Source organism: Cyclopterus lumpus, chromosome 9, assembly GCF_009769545.1.
Source record: "Cyclopterus lumpus isolate fCycLum1 chromosome 9, fCycLum1.pri, whole genome shotgun sequence".
Taxonomy (NCBI): domain Eukaryota; kingdom Metazoa; phylum Chordata; class Actinopteri; order Perciformes; family Cyclopteridae; genus Cyclopterus; species Cyclopterus lumpus.
In genome coordinates, this window is record NC_046974.1 from 18,256,823 (window position 1) to 18,275,154 (window position 18,332).

The following is an 18,332-nucleotide window of genomic DNA, read 5'->3' on the forward strand; positions in this document are numbered from 1 at the left end:
GTGTCGTGTTCTGCACAGTTCACGTTGCTCCACTCCAGCAACCTAATAAAAATAAGTACCGGTAGATTGTAAAAGGATGCTCGTGTCTAGGATAAATGGTGAGTAATGGTAGCCAACATGGGTACGTCCAGGAGTGAAGGAAATTGCCTGAAACATAGCTCAGACCTTATTTTTGTGTTTATCTTGGTCTCTATAGTGACGTCCAAAACAGGATACGTCCTCAGATAAAACAAAAGTGGAGGTACGTCAGCCAAGAATTCACCAGCAGAAGAAGGGGAAGAGGGGCCGGCACATACCCAGAGACTGTTAACAGACGAGCAGCCTGCAGTCCTCGTCTTTCAAAAGTGTTACAGGTCAGTCCCAGTCTTGTCGAGACAAAAGGCAATCTGTCTCTAATTTAGGATCATCGTTAATTACAAACATACTCCAAAGGCTTTCTGGCACGCCATTAATGAGTTTTACTAAGCTTCTTATTTAGTCCATCTGTCATTTAAATGTTTTACAGTAGCCAGACATATTCGTTTTCCATTTCACATTTTTGGAAATATTAGGTTTCTTGTATGTGCATAAAAAAAAAAAAAAAGGCTCTTCAATGCAGCCTGCGCTCGCACACAAACGACACAAAGTAACGTCGTCGCTGCCTCAATGCACGCTCTACTTTACACAGGGCCTTCCATTCATTAGACAGACAGGAGGCACAAGAGTGTAGAACTTCAGTAATTCACTGAAGTCATGCACAGTGACGGGAAGTCACATGTTATATAACTTCGCAGTTAGAAAACGACTCTCCTGCCAAAGCATACAAATGGGGGCACAATGATGTCACTTCAGGATACACACGCCATCAAGGTCGAGTCGCAGCCCAGATATTTAGTTATGCTTGTGATAGTTTTCCCATTCAGGAAGGTCTTCAACAAAACATCCATAATATGGAGGGTGATAGAGTATATAATCCCAATTCTGTCTTTCATTCATGTCATATAATCGATAACATTTGTTTTTTATGAATTGTATTAATGAGAAAAAAAACACAGATCCATAGTTTATTATGTAAAAGAAATGTTTATTTCCATAATTAACAAATACAGTACATTATTTTGACCAACATAAAAAGTGCAATATGCATTCAAACTACAGCATTGTACAGTACAAAAGTTACTGCATACTTAAATATAAAAAGAAAATGGTTACAAAACTGTGAAGTAACCGATTGTGATCGTCGAGTCTGGGTCACAAAAGCCGTCAGACTCACTGATGATTTGAGCATAGAAACGTAACGCCTAACGACTACACCGAGTCTTTCAATTCTCCCAAAAGGTGCAACAATATGTGGATGTGCGTGTGTGATATGTGGATGATTCACATATTGTCGTGTACAGCTTAAATTTGTTATGACAGCCAAAGAACTTTGGTCTTTCACATTTTAAAAAAGCACAAATGAGTTTAAAATGTTGGCAATCCTCGAGAATGAGCGAATTTAAGGGAAGGAAAGTTTTGGATGTTAAATGTTTCGTGTTCATATTTTGTTAGATATATTCAGATAACTTAAGCCTCACATACATTATATGATTTGACTGCTTTGAATCTTCAGTTCCTGTCACACTAAGCGATTTCAAGCCATGCAACATGACTCCTCCCTCTGCTCTCCCAACAACATTGTAGGGAATGATGAGGTCAATAACATTACTCTGATGTTATTTTGGAAGATAGCTAGCTTGTGTCCACTCAATATAAAAAAAAAGCAGTGCAAAGGAACAACAAACTCAGAAATGTTTCTGTTCGGCTTGTTGGAAACAGTGAGCGCACCTCTGGCAAAACAAAGTCACAACCTTCTCTCTTCACTTTGATCCCATTCACTCACAGACTGGCATAGTCACACATCAATGCATTATCATACACCTCAAAACCGATTTCCTCACTTTAATTCGACATCGGCAAATGAACTGAGTTTAAACTCTTGCCCCAGAAAGGGCTCCATGAATACAACATGAGGTAACCATTCATTTTAAAACCCTCTAGCATCTAAAACAGAAATTGTGCGGTAAACAACTCTACATTTATTAACACTTTGCTTTCTGTCAACATCCATTGAGGAAAGCTTATCTACGTGGGCTACCACTTTGTACCAGACAGGTAAAAATAATCTTAGTGCCAATGGATACCATGATTTGGTAAATATCAGGAACTAACAGCTGTGAAGTTAAAGGTTATAGAGCGTCTTGTACCGTCTCGTCCTGCAGTCCAAACACACAGCTCTGTGCCTCTGTTCTCATAAGTAAGGCACTTGTTTGTCCATGAATCAAACAAAGTTAGAGTTGAACTGATGGCTTTACACACTGGTCAGATACAGCAATATGACTTTCATCACTGAACAGCAGTTTGTACACTATAACAACGGTTACCATTGTTTTTTTTGTTTTTGTATTCATTAGTTTCCTTTGACTCAACTATCCAGCAACACAGGGTGACAGACGATGGGTTGGGTCGAGTGTATAAAATCTTCCACTTGATGTGTCAGCTTCTGGGCTCACCTGGTAGTGCTCTCTCTGGAGTGTGCAGGTCCTTGCAGGGTCGGGGTGGAGCAGATGTGGTGGGGGAGTCCCACTCCAGGCCCGGGTCAGGCTCTGGGGACAGTGAGAGGAGCAGTAGCGTTCCTGCGTCTGAGGAACAGGCTGAACACAGGTCCTCCGAGGAGAAGTTGAGGCTGCCCAACTTGGCCAGCGAGTTGGACCGCTTCAGCCTCGAGGGTACAGTTAGGCCTGCCAGCCGCATGCGGGTCTCGATCTCCTGCGCCCTCTGACGCACAAGGCCAGGTTTCCCCCTCACGCTGCGCAGACTGTCACTGCTGGAGCTGCGTGTCAGTGTGGAGCCATGAGGCGAGGAGGTGGGCGTGAACAACCCAGAGCCCACCACCCCTAACAAGGCTTCATTGGTCAGTGGCACCACCAGTGGCTCTAACCACACTTGGCGTGATGTAGAAGATTTAGGGAGGTCTCCGGTGAAGCTGGAGCACTTCTCTTCCTCCTCTGTCTGAAGAGGGCTGTTTTGTGGAACTGTGGAACTTTGGCATGTGTGCAAAGGCTTCAGAGAGAGCAAGCTCTCCTGGGATAAACCTGAAAGTTTCTCTAGTCTCTCTGCACGCCGGCGGACCAGTCCAGATCTCTGCAGTTGCAACAGGGGTTCCTGTTGTTGGTCAATGTAGCAAGCTACGGCAAGCTTATCTTCCTCCAAGTCCATTCTCATCAGCTCAAGGAGAGCCTCTGAGGCAGCTCCAGATGTGCTTTTCTCACCATGGTTCTCTGGCTCCGGTAAGTGCAGCGAGTCTCCTGGCTGCTCCTCTCTGTCAAGTAGAGCTGTGGGTGGGAAATCAGCACAGTTGGCACAGTCACACAGAGGCCCACAGTGGCACAGCAGTACCACTGAAGACGTGAGGCCTTTAGAAGAGGTATGGGACAGTGGGAATGAAGCGCTTGGAACTTCAGGGGGACTGGGGTTAAGGCAAAGCTTAGAAACCAGGGGTGGAAAGTCTTCTTTCAGTTTAGACTTAGAATCCAAGCAGGACAGTGCAGAAGCATCAACTGAAGGAGGGAGGGGGGAAGCTTTTTCCTAAATAAAGACAGGAAAAAGAATTAATGTCTAAGGGAACATTTAACTTTTTTCAAACTGGATTCATTAAATAAATAAAAGCATTTTCATAATAAAATGTAGGTTAATCGTATAAATCAAACTTACATTGAGGTTACGTGGTGTGCTCAAATGGTTGTTATTGTTGGAGTTTTCATTGAGGGTTGCCAGGTCCATCCCATTACCCTCTGTATACCCTTCTACCTCCACATTTTGCGTTTCCTCTCCCCCACCCCCACCATCATCTGGTTGCATGAGCACCTCCATCTCTGCCTCTTCCTTTTGCACCTCCTCCTCATCCTCCTCCTGCACTGTGCTGAACTCCAGCCTCAGACGCAGCTCCTCTAGGGGCTCAGGCACCCGAGAGCTTGCCTGGGCTGCAGTCCCCTCTGCTGAAGGCCCAAGGTGAGGGAGCGGCAGGCCTTCACCCTCTTCAAAGGTCTCATCGTCCAGCAGAGCGTCACGCTCCACATCTTCGATTTCGATAAAGACCTTTTCCATCCCGAGAAGGGGAGGGCCACGTACAGGCGTTGATGGTTCGCTGTCCAGTGCCGTGTCAGAGAGTCGGCGAAAATAGTAGTTGTTGTAGGCGGGGTCGATCTCCAGTGTTGTCCTGCGCGGGGAGGGACATGCAGCCCCCTTATCAGACAGCGCCTCCTCACAGCAGGGAGACATCCCTGGCTCTGGAGTCAAGTGGCTGCCCTCCTCCCCTCCACAACACTGAGCCAACCCCTGCTGCCCCTCTGCCATCTCACAGTCTACGTCTGGATGCCAAAGCTTGTTGTGACGCTGTTTACTGGAAATATACAAATACAGTACAAAATTGGACCACTGGGAGAAGACGAAGACACACACACACACGCACACGCACACGCACACGCGCGGCTGTACCTAGCATCCAAGATGCCCTCGTACTCGGCCAGCTGCCTCATGAAGCCTGCGTTGGGTCTTGTGATGCTCCTCTTCTGCTTGACAAAGGTGTACGCCTTCTCGAGCGACCAGCCGAACTCCTTCATGGCGTAAGCGATGACAGTGGAAGCAGACCGACTGACACCCATTTTGCAGTGAACGAGACACTTGGAGCGGTTCTTTCTATGGTGGGGAATACAAAACAATATTTACAAAATATTACAGTATTATTACAGTAGTTTGACAAAATAAATCTTAACTCAAGGCCCACCAATAGCTCTAGGAAGTTGGACCTTGACTCCAGATGTACTTTGACAAACTACTGCTTCCAAGGTCAAGAATGAGCAATAAAAACAGTTAAAATATAACCATAATATATTAGCTTGACAAAAAAGTTGAATAAAAATGTAAGTAAATTAAATTAAAGATGAAAGAAATTATCAGAAAGTAATCTGATCCCTCAAATAAAGTAAATGTGTGAACTGACATTCGGATCATTTGACCATTGAGGATTATAAACTGATACATACACAAGCAACATGTTTTCTGTTTCAACTCGGGACTCACTTTGCTTTCACAATGAAGTTGTACGTCTCATTCCAGTGAGCCAGCAGGTCCGTGGCGTCTTCATCGTAGACGCGTATGTTGTGATAGCTGAATGTGCCTGGAAAGAAGTTGTCTATCTCCCTGGTAATGTTGAGGATGTAGCCAACCCTGTGGGGGGGGGGGGGGGGGGGGGGGGGGGGGAGGAGATAATGTTAACTCATCAACATACTGTTTTGCTCAAATCATAGTGAAAAATTGTTTCTTTTGTCTGGTTATCTTATCTCTTATATATGAAATAAATCACCCCGACTCTTGCAGCTCCTCCAAATTAGATGCATTCCATTCAGATCCCTACAAACAAATGAAGGAAAGTACTGTTTGACTTGATCTTCCTTTGGGATGGAAAGGAAAGGGGATCTTTTTTTATCCCAGTAATTTACAGGAGAGAACAGATAAAACAGATATGTTGGTGAATGTAAGAGATGGTATCAGTTGTCCCACCAGGTAGACGTGGTCAAAGATTAGTGTGGCTTTGTCCATCTGGCCCAGGATCAGCAGCATCTCATTGTCGATATACTCTTTGTACTCCTTCAGGTTACAATTCATGTGTTGTTCCAACTCTGTGCGGATCTGACAAGAGAATTTCACAGTAGATGTTGATTCATTTACGGAGTTGTTTTTTTTGTTGCCGTAAGGTACTCCATCATAATCACCTGGATAAGTTTAAATTATTTCCCCTAACTATTTTACAAATGTTATGTAATTGTCAAAAGATGGAATATGAAAGAACACTCAAACACATCAGTACCACAGTTTGGGCGTGTAATAGTATGAACACCCTTTCAGGGATTAGTGGAAAAAACAACAATCAAGCAATCTTAAATAAGGTCATCATAAATCACAAGGTCCCCCTGCATTAATAAAGACTAAATTAATGAAAATAGTTCTTTCTAAAATGAAAATTAATTTGAATTTATTTTTTACTACTACTACTACAACTACTCATGTATATTTACCTGTTTGCAGGTGACATTCTCGAGGTCCCGGCACATCATGATGCTTCGGAGTTTGGTTTTAATAAGGCACCCGGTCCTCTCTCTCTCTGAAGGCCTACCAAAGATTAAGTCACATTGAAATCTCAGCACTTTTACAATTCCAGTTGTGTGCGATGTCAACAACAAGGTGTTGGTGTCTTAACAGAAAGAATAAAATGTAAGTCATTTACTGACTTGTCCACAAACATGGTGGGTGAGTCCAGCCGTGTGGTCTCCAAGTCCTTCATGGCGTTCCACTCGTTGATGCAGTTCTGGTCTGAAGCGATGCAGCTCTCGTAGTAGCCCATCCAGGTGAGAGCCATGCCTCCAGGGAAGTAGTTATACCTGCGTGATACCTCGCATGCCTTGTGCAGCACCTGCAGGGCTGACCTAGATGGAGTTTTTTTTGGGAAAGATTAAAAAAAAGGTTAAAAAGGTGCAGATGTTCCTCGGAATCTGTTAAAGGTGCTATTCATATCTCTGCAGATACGTCTTCATGTCAGCAGGTGGCAGAATAAATCAGCATTACCTCAAGCTGCCCCACTGCAGCAGAATGGCACATCTGTTCATGGGGAGATTTATTGTGGTGTGTCATGAAGCTAAATTTCTTTCGACAGCGACTGTGGGTGGCTCCAGAGGTTGTTTATTACTCACCACATAGCCTGCACTGACACGGGTTTGAAGACATGAGTCCGACTTGCCGTGTTCACAGTAAAGCCCCTGAGGAGGAAACACAAACAGATGGTGTTCCCCTGAGCACAGTGCAGCTATGTGTGTACCATGTTCATACCAAGTGTCAGGTGGAGCTGCAGTGTTGGCTGAAGAGGGAAATATCACGCTGACAGAGACAACTCACCCATCTCCATCCAGATGGATCTTTGTGTCACTCCACAGAGGTAGCGCCAGGCCGATCGAACAGCTTTTGCTGGCAGAGGAGAGGGTATAAATCATGTCTGATTTACTGGAAACAAGCGAATATTTCCACCCTTTCAACACAAACTACTGTAACATGTTCTGACTGTGCAGTGCCTGTATAGCAGCTCCAGATGGAGGCAGAATGTTGGACCATATTCATACATGTAGGTGTGGTCATATATCATGTCTAATAGAAGCAAATTAACCAATTCATGAATGGAGCTCTGGTAGCTTTTAACCGGCGGCTATTTGTCTGGCTAACAGCAATCATAAAACCTCACGCACAAGAAGAGTTTACTCTTACCAGTCTTTGGTGGTAAAGTCGATTCCCAGGAGGATGTTTTCCTCTGTGTCTTGTCGCCCACTGGTGTACACGACCACCATGTACCGCACATGTTCTGACCATGCACTCTCCAGCCGCACCGCCTGGACAGAGAACAGACATTTTACTTTTAATTCAAAGCCAGAACATCTTGGAGAGTAAGAAATCTAATTTCCTGTTTTAGTCATAGAACCCGAGAGCGTCCAAGCAAAGCTCCACTACTGTGGCATTTAAGGCACAGTTAGTCTGAAATGTACTTTTGGTATGAAAAAGCTTTCATTTAAGCACGTAAATACGAGACAATATCAGTCACACTTAAAACGTGTGACTGATATGAGCTATACTTTTTCAACTAAATCTCGTGTGGCAGGCTTTTTTGAGTTTAAACTGATTGTGACTGACAGCAAAATGCCCTCGAGCAGCAAACATGTTAAACACACTGACCCGTCTGCTAAAATCTACCACAAACAAAGCATCACAGCTGGATGTGCAAAGAAAAATGGAATAAAAAATTTGATGCAATTGGGTAACCGGGTACTCAGGATGTAGGAGAACACAGCGCTGGTAAACATAAAATGAAATAACTCAGCTTCACACTAACATATACACACACACACACACACACCATGGAAAGATTTGGTCATGCTCTCCTGAGTGTGTTCAAACCACCTCTCATAACATTATAATTACAGTGAACAAATAAGCATCTTAAGTGCTCAATAAAATGCATTGTGAAGGGTTTCCTGTGCCAGGTTGTTAGTCACTTTCCTTTATGTGCATGTTTTGATGTATGAATGTACACCGCTGTTGTCTCTCACCAGTTTGATTCGGTCCTCAGAGCGAAGAATGTTTATCATCACCTGCAAGTGTTGAGGTAAGTCGCCTGTTGAAGAAGATCATAAAGTAAATGATCCAAAGATAATAATGTTGTTATTTCGACAAAGCCGATAGTTATCGGCATTTCGGCATTGCAGTTGTAAATGTATGTTACACTCCTCCTGAGGGTTTAACACTAAAGAATTTATCCCGGAGACAATAACATGTTTTTTTAACACATGACATGTTTCCATTGAATAGTAATGAATTGACATTACAATTTTCCATCCTCGCATGAGCACAATTATGGGCGCAGAAGCACACTTCAAAAGCTTGTCTTTGTTCATTTGACATCCGTCAGTGCTCCCTGTGCCAGGTCTGCATGTAAGACGTGTCGGTGAAGCTGGATAACGAAACAGGGGGTGGAGATTGGCCAACAGCAATGCAAAGTAGCAGCTGATGCAGAGCCAACTATGTTCAAATATGTCACAACCGGTAGGCAAATCATGTCATCCTTTAAAAAGACAGCTAATAGCAATGAATCAGAAAGTGTGTGACTCTGCTTGGTCATGTAGTGAAGCACTTTGAATTGCCTTGTTGTTGAAATCTGCATCAACTCCTTTTAAATGTACTGACTACAAACATAGTACTTGCAGCACAAGCAATAACAACAAAATAGCCAGATCATTTATCTGGTGATGTGGTTTCTGTAGATGGCATTGCCCTGGCATCCAACACCACTGTAAAGAATCTCGGCGTTATCTTTGATCGGGACTTCTCAATCTCAAGGACTGCAATTTTTTATCTACGTAACAATTCAAAAATCAGGCACATCTCGTCTCAAAAAGATGCAGAAAAGCTGGTTCACGCATTTGTTACTTCTAGACTAGATTACTGCAACTCCTTATTATCAGGCTGCTCTAATAAGTCACACCAAACTCTATTCCCTTTAAAAATGAGACCGGAATTATGTTGCTTTGGTCAAATCCATCAAAAAAATAACTGAGAATGTTAATTAACATTTAACTTATGTACCTTTACCCCGCAAAGTTAGCTCAGTGAGAAAAACCCTTTCGGTAATACACACAATAAGGGCCTCATTTAAATCAACAGAAGTTGTGCTCACAATGCTACCAGGCGCTAGATTTGAGCACCAATCTGGCTAAAACTATACACTTGGAACATGCTCATGAACGAAGCAGCCTCCGTCCTTCTCACCTCAGCTACAAACATTTGCTGTAGTGTTAAAGATGCCGACGAGGAGATTAACAAGACCGAAACTATAACAGGGTTTTCTTTTTTTGGTGTTGTGCTTTGTTTTTCTCACCTGCGTGTTTGTGAGGAGGATGTGCCTTCTGGCCCTGGTGACTGCTCCCCTGCTGCAGGAAAAGAGCAGCACCCTTCACCATGAAGAAGCTCTCACTCAGGCTGCAAAGCAAATGGGAGAGAGGAGTTACAAGCACTGAAACATAAACGCCGGACATCAGACGCCATGCCGCAGAGTAACAGCTCGGCACAATTGTTCCAGCTTGTTCATTGGACAGCGAGAATGAGAAGTGGGACACAAGACAAATGCGATATTCAGTTTTAACAGGACCGTTCAAATCAGTAGAAACAGCCAGCGGGTTGAGCATAAATCACAGCGGCCTGCTGCCGGAGAATTACCTCAACAGCCGAGTGGCAAAGCCCGGCTGCCACGTTACAGAAGCAGACTTCAGGTCTGCAGCGGCCATGAATCAAGCTTTGATCCTGAACGCTTATCTGTCTTTTTTTCTGCTGCAAGAGCTTTTGTGTAATGCAACACAGACATAAATAAACTGACCCAACTGCAGTTGTTTGTGATGGTTGACTTTCACAATTGTAGAAGAACAGCAATTACCAGTTCACACCTGCCTGTAAAAAAACTGAGTTTTTCAGGTTCGGCTTCTTGAGCTGTCAACAGATGACATAAGTAGGGAACTGCAATAAAATGAAGTCAGGTGTTTCCTCTTGGCTGAATTCAACTGTTCCATTTCCCTGCAAAACAACGTGAGCACATTCATGAATCTACCTGGCGGCAGGGTGGAGCACATGCACCGTATATTCTGTGTGTGTGCAGTCTGGCAAACCAGTACATCGTTAGCTAAACACGGGACTGAGGACAGGAACAAAACAAAATCTAAACAGGAAAAAAAGATAGACCAATCTCTAAATACAGCTATTATGAAATCAATGTATTGATATTGTCATTAATACGAGCTAGTGTCAGCTTTAAAGAGCAATACTGTAGTCAGCCTAATATGGTATTTACTCATGATACCGTAAGATTTACATGACAGAAGAGCCTAATCTGTTTTGCATCTGCAGTTTGCACTTCTGTAATATTACAAATCTGTATTGCACTAATACCAAGTGGGAAAATGCTGATTAATGGTATCATCTTCAAAAGCATAAAGTGCATATCCTGGAAAAATGTCCCCAAACACACAACCCATTGACCCAACGCCTTTGGCCTAAACAAATATTTATGAAAGTCCTCAAGCTTTCACCAACACATGTTTATATCCAACTGTTCCCTCACTCGGCTCTCTCTGATAAGACTTTCACCACCCACACCCAGAAGAAGGCCGGGGCAAAACAGATGATTTTGTGGGAACAATGGACTTCTTTTTGTGCACCTCACAATAAATTCCACCCGGACCCCGGCAACGCCACAGAAAAAAGTTCCACAGTGACAAAGCACGGGGGAGGACACGTCTCAACAAGAGCTTTTGTCTCAACTTTGGTGGATTTCTGTTTCAGTCTCTGTTCCCTGTTTGAGATTTATGAGTCTGTCAGGAGGGTCCTTTGGAAGGGAGTGATGGATAATATGAGGCAAAAGTGGCAAGAGGGCTACAGCCTCGTACTGGCCATTACTGTGTACAAATCCCAGATGCCCATTTTGTTCCATTTCAACTAGCAACCCAACTTTAGGTCCTCAGGTTAACCTGTGATACCTGTTAACCTCCAACAGAAAAGGTGAACTCTGAGATGTCTTTATGTGTAAAGCAAGAGCTGCCCTACTACTGGCGATAGTCAGACGTCCTAATTAAACAGCCTCAGCTCTGTCTCTTGCCCAGCAGCATCTCCAAAAACACTATGGCTAACAATACATCTGGTATCAAAACAAACAAAGACTAAGACAAAAAAAAGCTTCCAGATGTTACACGATGATAACCTACAGTGTCTGTGCCTCCTTTACAGACAGATGAACAGACCAATATAGCTATGACCATCTCATATCAGCTGGACACGTTCAGTGATGGATTGTCTGCTGGCCTTAAATGACACCATAGCATCTGTTGCAAACTGACCCAGCCCACATTCAAACTCTTACACTGAACCAATATATTCAAAATGACAACAATACAAGAGCAAATGATTTTAAACTCCAATCTGTTAAAAACTATCAACAATAAGTCCAGACCGTAGTAAAGTGTTTGCACTCAAATCTCATCAGTGACTAGCTTGTTCCCACGGGTTCAAAACAAACTTAACTCACATGTGGTTTATTTTTCTCTGAGTCAACACAGCGTTGTCCACAAAATACGGTAGACTCTTCATCACGGCCTCTTGAATGGGTTCTAAAACCAGGTGCATCCTGTTGACCGGTAGGAAACCCACGACTCTCCTCCTCCGGGAGCTACTTCCTCTTCATCTCCAGAAACAGTGAAGGATAATGACGGTTTCAGGTTTTGGCTGCACTCATCTGTGCTGCCCGGCGAAGAAGAGCCGTCTGTTCAGATGCCACTCCCTCCGCTTCCTTCTCCTCCCTCAACTGAGCGTCTCCGTGTGCTCAGACTGCTGCCTGGAAGAACGCACTGCAGTCTCCACCCGATGCTTCGGGCACACATAACTGTGCCGTCAGTCTGTTTGTGTCTGTCACTCTTTTACAGTTCACTGGAGATTACACATTTACACCGTGAGAAAGAAGACCAAGAGTACATTTCATGATACGCTCTTGCTCTCGGTTTTTGTCTTCTGGGGAAAAGCAAGACTAGCTACTCAATTGGAGGAAGACAAAAAAAAGCAGATGGAAGAATTTTGGCCAAAACTTCCTTGGGGGATGTCTGCATGTGCATGCCACTTTAAGGGTCAACGGAATCCAAGGTAGTGCCTCCAGCGAGCTTAACACACGGGCCAAGCATTGGTGGAAAGGGCAGTGAGAACTGGCAATCTCCCAAACTCCCAAATCTCATTATACTCAGGCTTATAAAGGGAACGATTATCTTTTCTCTTACCTTAAAGTGACCAGCACTGGCTGTCACTCTCACAGATGTACCACAGACAAACAACAACGTCTTAGACCATTAGAGAGTATTACGGCTAACTCGGCAGGTTAATATCCTTTGTGTCAAATGCATCTGCAACAGCAGCAAATATTATTTTCAGATGCATGGAAGGAATCTACACGATTGAAAATAAATATAATCATGCGATGGCAGTCAGAAAGAAATGATGAAATTTAGTCCGCAGATTTGTCCCTTTGTGGGTTGAAAGCTTACAGTGGCCATAACTTTCCTTCTCACCTGCCCTCTCTCACCAAGCATTCAAACCTCCACTCCAATGGAGGTGGCATGACTGTTAATCTGGGAGGATTTGCTGACAGACGTCAACAATACTCCTGCGTCACAGATAACAGGATAGCTCTCCTATTGTTCTCGCCAATAGGACCAATGTCTGTAACACCTGGTCACTAGCAGACACTGTACTCTACGAGTGGATGTGTTCCAGGTGGAAACTTGGCCAGCTTAGTGTGTCAGGTGCATGTAGATGGGGACCTCCTCTGCATAGGAGGTCAAGCGTTAGAAGCAACAGGCAGGAATGATGGCGTCGTTTCACAGAGTTAGGGTATGGTGTGCAGTAGTTGCCAGATGGACCGGGTTAGGGCCAAATGCGGCTCGATGAACACGCTAAACCACGGCGCTGAAGCACCTGGTGTATTGGTATGTGAGGGAGGCCCAAGGACTACCTACAAAAAGGCTACTCAGAGGCACTAACCACACTAGTTTATTCATGGTCTCAAGAGTGTTTTGCACACACATACAACAAATCTCCTCTTGGATCTGCCAGTTGCATAATGCTGCCATTCTCTCACTTACATCACTGAGTGAGAGAGCGAGGAACAGACAAACCTCCTCAGGTGTCAGTGGAGACACGGACCAGGAAACAAATGAAGTCATCGTGTCACTGAGGAAATTAACCTACAATAAAAAGACCCAGAGATGGTGCTTCTGCTGCAGTTTCTCCTATCCACACATTGTACATGCAAATGCATAATTTTGATTTATGTCAATTAAATCCAGACAAGTGTGCTGTTTTGACTGAGACGGTGTTGCAGTGAGTTTAAATGGGCATTTGTGATGCAAAAAAAATCAGCGGATTCTTCATATTTCCCTACATGCTGAATCCCTCCTCATTCCAAACACTGGATCCCCCATCTACACACAAACGTTTCTCTAATTGTACTTCTTGCCCAACTCTGCAGTGTACAAGGTGGAAAGAGTAAATAATTCCTTGGTTCAGAGCCACCGACACCTGCACGATGTCATCATTAAAAAGGTCAGTTGGGAACAGCCAATGCAAACACTCCCACTTGGCAGTTGAGTGGCTGTCCGTCAACAGATGATGCTATCTATCTTTTGTACGAGATCAGTACACCCTTATCTACAGAGAAATGTGTCAGTTCAAAAACAGACAACTTGTTATGACTGAATTTTATAAAACATGAATTCACTGGCAATATAAATCGCTTACCGCAGCTTCTCAAGCAATCTTGAGGCAAGACAGGACTCGCTTCATGCATAGATCGTTCTCACACGTGCATCGCTTGGGGATATTGCTACGGCTGTTGCATAACTGAGAATGAACTCAACCCTTTGAATGACGCATTCGCTTATCTTCGGGTAATAATGGTTCTGCTTCGTCAGAGAATTCATCCACTTCACAATTATTCAAAGGGACATTTTTTAGCAATAAAGATTTTAACATCACAAATACAACAGAATCAACCCGCAAATTAAATACAAGACTGCACATTAAAAGACCTACTTTGTCATCAGTGTCACCGTCTTGTCAAATTGATAATATATGCGGCACCGAAAGACATGCAGGCTATTACAAAAGCTATTGTATTGATCAAATCTGACATTAAATCTCTTCAGTTAACAACTTCACTGCAGTTGGTTTACAATAACTCTTGTGGGTATTTCTCAGACAACAAGTCATTGCCTTTCACCGGCTTAACCCCCCCCCCACACACACACACACACACACACACACACACACACACAACACACACACACACACACACACACACACACACACACACACACACACACACACACACACACACACACACACACACACACACACACACACACACACACACACACACACACACACACACACACACACACACACACACACACACACACACACACACACACACACACACACACACACACACACACACACACACACACAGAAACCTCCAAGTCTACAGAAAGCAACAACAAAAAACGTTGCTTAGTGTATCATATTATTACAAATCCAAAATTGCCTATCCTTTCTTTTTGAAAAAGATCTCACACTGAAACTGCCCCAGAGACTGCTACAACTTGACAGAAAACTGACACTCCCATACATACTAGAAACTATTCACATCATTAAATGTACAAAACACAAGTTACTGGAGCCAAGTGGTGTCTTGAAATAATGTTCTTGATCTCATAGAAAGTAAAGATACAAAAGTTGAACTGAAAAAGCTTTAATTGCAACATTAAGGGCTATCGTGCACTGACTGGAGCGTCATGGTAGGTTTTTACCAGTGAAACAACAGCTGTCTTGCAAACAGATTGATTGTGTGAACAATTTAGTGCTGCTTTATAGATAGTTTATCCGAACATGTCACCAAAGTCTAAATATGATTTAATCTTCTGTTTGACAAAGACAGACAGACATTTTATTACACCGACTCTTGGTTGTCCTCATCTGTTGATGCCAGCTAGTCTGCCGCCACTATCGTCAACTTCCCCAAATGAGTCAAAGACAGATGCAGCCAATCAGTCAACAACACCTGCGTATAAAATCTGACTTGCTTTGCCACGTACCTGCAACAGAAGGGCCAAACTGAACTTAGCGTAAACTCACCTCTGATTTATTCGCCGTTCATCTTCACTCCCAAAATCCTGCAATACAGAGAAGGGAAAGGATTAATACCACATCGAACCTATTTTGGCATTATTGACAAACAGTTCAAGATTGAGGTTTAAGCGTTGGGTGTAAGCTTTGATAAAGGAAATTGAAAACATAACCCACAACTAAAAAGCTATACATACTCCTATAGTACAAGTGTAAAAATGACAATGATGCTAAATGACAATGTCGGTGTATGTGTTATGGCAGATACCAACACAATTATCAGAGAAAGCTGCAGAAGTGTGTTATATCAGTGATATAAAACCCGATGTGTTCACTTATTACCCACCCTTAAAGAAGTGAACTACTCCATATCATGAAAATAGGCTCACTAATGTTTTATCAAACAGTGATTCTAGCACAGAAGAGTATAGTTTGACTTCAGCATCAAAGGGAGCAGAGGAAAACTGAGTCTGGCAGTACATTGAATTTAAAGTCAATCCTGTCTTCTGTTCTCATACTGCTGTCAAAGTGCTGCAAGCAAATACCAGTGATGTCACTGCAGGTGTGTGTGTGTGTGTGTGTGTGTGTGTGTGTGTGTGTGTGTGTGTGTGTGTGTGTGTGTGTGTGTGTGTGTGTGTGTGTGTGTGTGTGTGTGTGTGTGTGTGTGTGTGTTATGCATTTGATAGCATCCACAACACCCGGAGGTGCTTTTTGACTGAAGAAAACATACTTAATAATTTAATAACATTTAGAGCATATTATAGAATAGAGCAATGAGGGAGGATGAGGGAGGGCGGAGAATGCAGGAGCATGTTAAGAACACCAAAATACAGCAAATACACCAGTTTGTCAGATTAATCATGATTAGGATTTTCTTAAACTAGCCAAGTCCCCATTGACCAATTTTGAAAACATTTGTGTTCAATTGCAAAGTTTCATGAGAAGGTAAAAATACATTTACTCTCTTAAAAGATGTTCAGGCATCTAGGAGGTGAGTGAATCGAATACCCCTCCACTCTCCGCTCCCTGACCAAGCATGTCGGAGAGCTATAGGGTCGGACGTTCGGATGAATATATAATCGCTATCGACAATTGCCCGAGTACATTGCCAATTGTCTTTTTTGGGCAATTTATGGGTGATGTTTCCCATTTTATTTTGATAGTTTAATAGTCTGCCTCTGAAGAACAAGAGCCGCCGAGCCACTGCTCAGCAGCCAGAGACGTACAACAAAACCAGAGCTGGTGATTGTTGAAAAGACTAACAAAGATTGTTTTGGTGAGTTTTAATTTGTGTCTGTCGATTTTGAATCTCCCAGCTGAAACTACAACATTTTGAATATATTGGCAATCATCAGCCCTCAGACCAGTTGTTGGAGACATTAACATATTGAAATAATCGTATACATTCACTTCCTCAAACAGTAGTGCTCCTCCACCACCCCACCCACCCCTCATGAGTAGATGACATCATAGCTGCAGCAGCGTCCTGCCAGCTCTGACTGCCTGCTACACCAATACACCAATAGCTCCAGCAAGATGCTGAGGTACGGTGCAGAGATGAAACCTGGTCAAAGCAACAAAACTAATTCCTTTATTAAGACAAGCAATCTGTTTGCAATAAGTAACAACTATGTACGACACTTAACATGTTGCATGGTTTTGAAACATTCTGGGGGAAATAAAAGTTGCCATTTCTAGCTCAAACATAGGCGGTTGTAAATAAACCCAGGGATGTCACCTCTGATGCCTCCGATTTGGTCGTGCAGAGCAGAACAAGGGCAGTACAAAGCTGGTGCTCAGCGCCCTCGTCTGGCAGTGCAGAGAAGATACTTGTACTTGAAAGTAGCAAAAGGAAGTTATATTTGAATTATTATAGTTTTTAGGCAAGGACAATCGCCGTTTCTTGCTGCGAGTACCCAGAAAACGAATAGCTCGAACTGTGACTCTCTACTGTGATGGAGGAGGATAACAACACCTTAAACTGTTCCCCATATGGCTGCTTACCAGCCTGGAGATCTCATTGACTGGAGGAGGCACCAACAGGACAGCACAGTAGAAATTGACAGAAATATTCCGTGTAGTAAAGAAGAGTATAATCTCAAATCGACCCACCAGGCTGAATCGTCAACTAGTGTGGATGTAGCTAGCGGTGTTGGGGCTGCAGCAGCGGCAGCAGCACCGCCCTGTCCCTGTGGTGCTGATGGTGTAACACACACGGTGTGAAACAACGTTAAATATATCAACGTTGAAGGGGAAACTTCAATATCGGTGTCGGCCTCTCACATCATCAACAGCTAACTTCAGCTAGAGCTTATATCATTCGAAACTGCACTTGTCAAACTCAGCTAGCTCTTAAATTAACGCCACATTTAACAGGTGTGAGGATATTTTTTTTAAATAATGTTATCGTATTTTTAAAAAGCACAGGTGCCCCCGTCGTGCTGGCATAAACGGCACAGCGGTATCTGACCCTCGGTACCGAAGACGTTGGCTCGCTGCCGCTAGCTAACGGTACCTAACGGTGCTACTGTCGCTTCGACCAGCGGGCCTCTCCCACACATCGTCTCACACATCCTCAGCCTTCACACCGACACCGGAGCATCGTTTCTGTTCGCCCGGGACCAAACTGACCTCCCCCGCCGTGGTGGTTGCTGTGCTGGCGGTGGATGCAGCGCTCGGGGTCGGGGACCGCTGCAGGGTAACCAACGCCATGGCTGGAAGCTGTGGACGCACCGGCCGGCCGCTGGGCCTGGTGAGCTGCTAGCTGCGGAGCTAACGATCCATACAAGTGATGGACGGATGGCGCGAGAGGAGCCGTTTGTGTCCCGCAGGCGGTCTGGGCCGGAAGTGCTGCTTTCAAGGCCCTGGCCAGGCTCATGGCACTATATAGTGATTCAATAATAACTACTTGACAAAACAGCAATGCAAGTCCATTTGTTTACAACATTTGAATATGGCTATAAAGTATAAATATAGAAAGTGCTTTGTATACAACCTAAAGACAC

General features: G+C 43.7%; 1 protein-coding gene across 3 annotated transcripts; it reads right to left on the bottom strand.

The window, feature by feature from the left end:
* Window positions 1-1,048: 1,048 nt before the first annotated feature.
* ssh1a (slingshot protein phosphatase 1a) lies at window positions 1,049-18,176 on the bottom strand. Of its 3 annotated transcripts, XM_034541889.1 has the most exons (15): window positions 17,959-18,176; window positions 15,337-15,374; window positions 9,494-9,594; window positions 8,169-8,233; window positions 7,333-7,454; window positions 6,970-7,038; window positions 6,768-6,833; window positions 6,309-6,503; window positions 6,096-6,189; window positions 5,581-5,709; window positions 5,384-5,430; window positions 5,101-5,247; window positions 4,516-4,716; window positions 3,733-4,420; window positions 1,049-3,606 (listed from the first exon to the last, which is right to left on the bottom strand). In XM_034541889.1, exons 1-15 carry the CDS (start codon window positions 18,037-18,039, stop codon window positions 2,515-2,517), a joined length of 3,135 nt encoding a protein of 1,044 aa, XP_034397780.1. In that variant the 5' UTR covers window positions 18,040-18,176; the 3' UTR covers window positions 1,049-2,514. The 3 variants fall into 3 exon arrangements, with proteins under 3 accessions (XP_034397780.1, XP_034397781.1, XP_034397782.1); XM_034541890.1 differs by lacking the exons at window positions 15,337-15,374; window positions 17,959-18,176 and adding an exon at window positions 11,687-12,149 and having other exon boundaries at window positions 1,097-3,606; XM_034541891.1 differs by lacking the exons at window positions 6,970-7,038; window positions 7,333-7,454; window positions 8,169-8,233; ... (1 more) ...; window positions 15,337-15,374; window positions 17,959-18,176 and having other exon boundaries at window positions 1,097-3,606; window positions 6,643-6,808.
* Window positions 18,177-18,332: the final 156 nt, after the last annotated feature.

What these genes read in the sequence shown, in the direction of transcription:
- ssh1a (XM_034541889.1), bottom strand. Translation starts at nt 18,039, where the DNA reads ATGGCGTTGGTTACCCTGCAGCGGTCCCCGACCCCGAGCGCTGCATCC. An exon ending in GAACGGCGAATAAATCAGAG is followed by an intron (nt 9,595 to 15,336) that starts GTGAGTTTACGC and finishes TTTGCTTTGCAG; the next exon opens with CCTGAGTGAGAGCTTCTTCA. An exon ending in CCCACCATGTTTGTGGACAA is followed by an intron (nt 6,190 to 6,308) that starts GTCAGTAAATGA and finishes AATCTTTGGTAG; the next exon opens with GCCTTCAGAGAGAGAGAGGA.